Source organism: Carex rostrata, chromosome 31, assembly GCF_964058835.1.
Source record: "Carex rostrata chromosome 31, lpCarRost1.2, whole genome shotgun sequence".
In the NCBI taxonomy this organism is placed as follows: domain Eukaryota; kingdom Viridiplantae; phylum Streptophyta; class Magnoliopsida; order Poales; family Cyperaceae; genus Carex; species Carex rostrata.
Window position 1 is genome coordinate 1,990,715 of NC_135948.1, and position 3,730 is coordinate 1,994,444.

Here is a 3,730-nt window from a genome sequence, read left to right on the forward strand (position 1 = left end):
CTAAATATTATAGAACTATAGACATAGTCTGCAATGTACTCTTGTGTTCAGCTGTTGCTTAATTTGTGCAACAGTTATAGTTTGTGTTTGGCTAATGATATTGCCAAGTGTCATAGAAAAATTCGTCAAACTTGAAATTTTCAAATCATTTTCCAATTTATGATTTTGAAAATTCAGAGTTTCTCTATATTGATAAGGAATTTCTAATTTGTGAATTTGATCCTTATTCAATAAATTATTCTTTCCAAGCATAATTTTTTTTTTTCCCACTATCCTAACATTAATACTGCTAAAAGGTGAAAGAATCATATTGATGAATTACGGTGCAATTGCATGAGACCTAAATAAACACTTTATTAGGCTTTAGTAGCCATAAAAACCTACTTTTTTTGTGGGGTGGAAAGGTACCTAAGTATAGTGGAAGCATGCCCATCTTTATTTCCTTAACAACCCAAACTACCATTTCCATGAAACAGTTAATAGCACTAACTATTTTAAGCGAATCAGATCAGATGTCTCCCTACCTAAAGAGAACAACGAAGTTTGATCCACTGTGGCAGGAAATAAATGAAAAGCTGTGGCGGATAGTCAATGAAATTACCCGCGCTAGTCAAGCCGTTTTCAGGTGGTTGGTTAGTTTGTTTCCTTATTTATTTTCTTGAAAGTACAGAAAACAAAATTGTATTCGTACTTAGCTACAATAGTGTATTTTATTGAGGAAAAATTATTTAGTTTGTCCGGAAAATTCCATTCTCACTCGCCGATCTGTAACGTTGTTATATCCTGTGTTATAAAATGCGGTTTCTATGCGGTATGCAGAAGGTCACCGCATACCGCATATACGGTATACGGCCGCATATGCGGATTTTTATGCAGATTTATATATGCGGATTTTAAAATAAAAATTCATATATATTTGGAAGCATAATCTCACAACAAGAATAATAATACACATGTTTGTAGAACTATTTTATATCCATTATTATCTAATATAAAAACAACATACATATATAAGAATACATAATAACAAGATCATATGCGGATCATATGCGGATCATATGCGGTTTATATGCGGATCGTATGCGGATCATATGCGGTATGCGGATCATATGCGATATGCGGTCAAAAATTATGCAGCCGAATATGCGGCTGCATATGCGGAACCGCATATTAATTTTCTATGCGGTTCGGAACCGCATATGCATATGTGGCCGCATAGACCGCATTTTGTTACACTGGTTATATCAATAGACTTGAAAAGTATGTACCTGAAATAATTTAAAATTGTACATATTTTATACATATTAGAAAATTTATTATAAGATTTATATTAATTTTAACGCCATTTAGCAAGTGCTTCAGATTTCAGAAGAAGATAAAATGAACACCCATTTGATCTCCATTTAAAATCTGCGTTAAAAGTTAAAACCCTTACAAACTAATGGGTATAAACAAATAGCACGCCCCTCCTGTCTCCTGATCAGTGTACTACTGCCATTAGCCCATCATGAGCAATTTTTTTGAATGGATTCCAAGCAACTTAAAACACTCTTTCTGCAAGTTTGTGCTCAAAATTTGAATATTGAAACTTAAACAATGCTATAAATATTTAAATTCTCATGCAACCATAACATAAAATTTGTTCTTAATTAATTATGCTACCAGAAATTAGAAGCATAGTAAAATCCAGATCCAATTCATGAGGCCAACTTAACCAAACCAAACCAAACCCAAGTGGTACCTAACAGGGTTAAGAGGAGAGCATTCACAAATCATAATTGTACCGTGATATAAGCTCCAAGAAAGAACACAGAACTCCATTAATGAAAGAGGACAAATCATTGTCCCAACTTATACCAGAAAGAATAAATCATCTTGTATATATTCTTCCTTCTCTCTCTCTCTCTCTCTCTCTCTCATCTCTGCCTCACTTAACTGGGCTACCTTGCCGTGTCTCTGAGGGAAAGCTAAAACCTCTCTAGTACCCCACCCCTCTAAATGGTAGTGTGAGAAAGAGAAAACAGAGAGAATAATGAACAGAGCCACCATTACTACCGCCAAGAGCGAGAAAGCTGCTTCTCTCTCTTCCTTCATGACCTCTCCTTCTCCCTCCTCCTCTCTACCTTCTATCCCCTCCTTCTCCCCTCTCTTCTCCCCCTCTCCTGTGAGTTGTCAATTTTCTGATTTCCATTTTACACGGAGGTTAACAGTGATAACTTTAGCATGTATTACACAATACTGACCTTGTTGTTTTATCTCTTGATCTTTACAGATCCCAGAGCATGAAGAGAGATCAAACGATAAGAAGCACAAAACCCACACACAGCATAATTGCCCCCCTGACAACGGGTCTCATCAGCCGACCCCACTGCATCCGTCCTCCAAGAAAAAAAAAACACCGAAGCAAACCCCGTCCGTCACGTCAGGCTGCAATGAACCCAACACCGTCGCATCAGTCTCCTGCTCCAAGTGTCGCCCCTCCCGCGACTCCAAGAAACCATCGGTAGTCCCCATCTCCCCCACTTCCACCTCAACCTCCCGTCGCATCACGCCTCCGTCGCCTCTCTCCCTCTTCAATTCCCTCTTCAACCGCCGCGCCGGTTCGATCTCCTCCAACACGACCCCTCAATCCAGCGTTGCAGCAGCTTGCGATGACACCGACCCGCTCTACTGGCGAGCCACCGCAACGGAGCTATCGAAGAAGCTCATCGCAGCCACTCGCAAGCGCGACGAGGCGCTTCTTGAAACCTCTAAATTGAAGTATTCCCTCTCTGAGCTCGAACTCAAGCTCGCACAACTCGAGTCATCCTACCACGACCTAACGCAGACGAACCGGACCGGAACAACCGGTCTAGGCTCCGCCAGGAGTGATCCCGACCCGTTTGTCCAATCCGTCGTTGATTCTCGCGCGGCTTCACGTCTCCTAGCACGCGCGCTCTCTTCGCATCTACGAAAAAACCCGGTGCATAGTTCGTCTGGTTTGCTGCCGGCTCATATGGAAGCATTTCTGAACCGGATTTTTTATTCCGGGTTTGAACTAGATACAGAAGAAGAGACCCGGTTAGCCAACCCAACTGAGAGATGTGAGTTGAACAGGACTGCATACGAGTTGATTCGTGACTTGACTTGGGACGAGGTCTTAACAAAAGGGACCAAGCATTTCAGCGAAGGGTTGAGCCGGTTTTGCGATTCAAAAATGAGCGATGTGGTTGGTTCGATCGGCTGGACGAAATCCTGGCCCGAACCATTGCTACAGGCTTTCTTTTCAGCTGCCAAAGCGGCATGGTCGGTACGGCTTTTGGCCCGGTCAGTTCACCCGGCCATACCGATAATCCGGGTTGACAGAGGTGCAAAATTTGACAACCGGTTCATGGAAGACAGCGCCTCAGACCGGGCTGTTACAGACCGTCTCGAACCGGTCAGTGTGAAAATGTTGGTTGCTCCGGGTTTTCATGTGTATACTGCTGGGGACGCTGTGGTGAAATGTAAAGTGTTGTGTTTGTATAATAGCCGCAGGGATGGCTACAGAGATGCGAGTGTAGGGGATGGTGTGGGGCAGTGTCAGTTGAGAGATAAGGTATGAGCCACTACTGCTTTTTGTATGTGGAGAGATTGGGAAAAGGATGATGGAGAGATAGGGAAACGGATGATAAAACAAAGCGTTGTTTTCGTGTCGATTTTATGTGTGGGTTTGAAAAGATAACTTTTTTTAGTACATTAGTTTTTGCAG

The 3,730-nt window shown here is 41.9% G+C and overlaps 1 protein-coding gene across 1 annotated transcript; it reads left to right on the forward strand.

The window, feature by feature from the left end:
* The first annotated feature begins 1,889 nt into the window (after positions 1–1,889).
* On the forward strand, positions 1,890–3,730 carry LOC144547548 (IRK-interacting protein-like). The gene is made up of 2 exons (XM_078296227.1): positions 1,890–2,164; positions 2,273–3,730. Exons 1-2 carry the CDS (start codon positions 2,033–2,035, stop codon positions 3,581–3,583), a joined length of 1,443 nt encoding a protein of 480 aa, XP_078152353.1. The 5' UTR covers positions 1,890–2,032; the 3' UTR covers positions 3,584–3,730.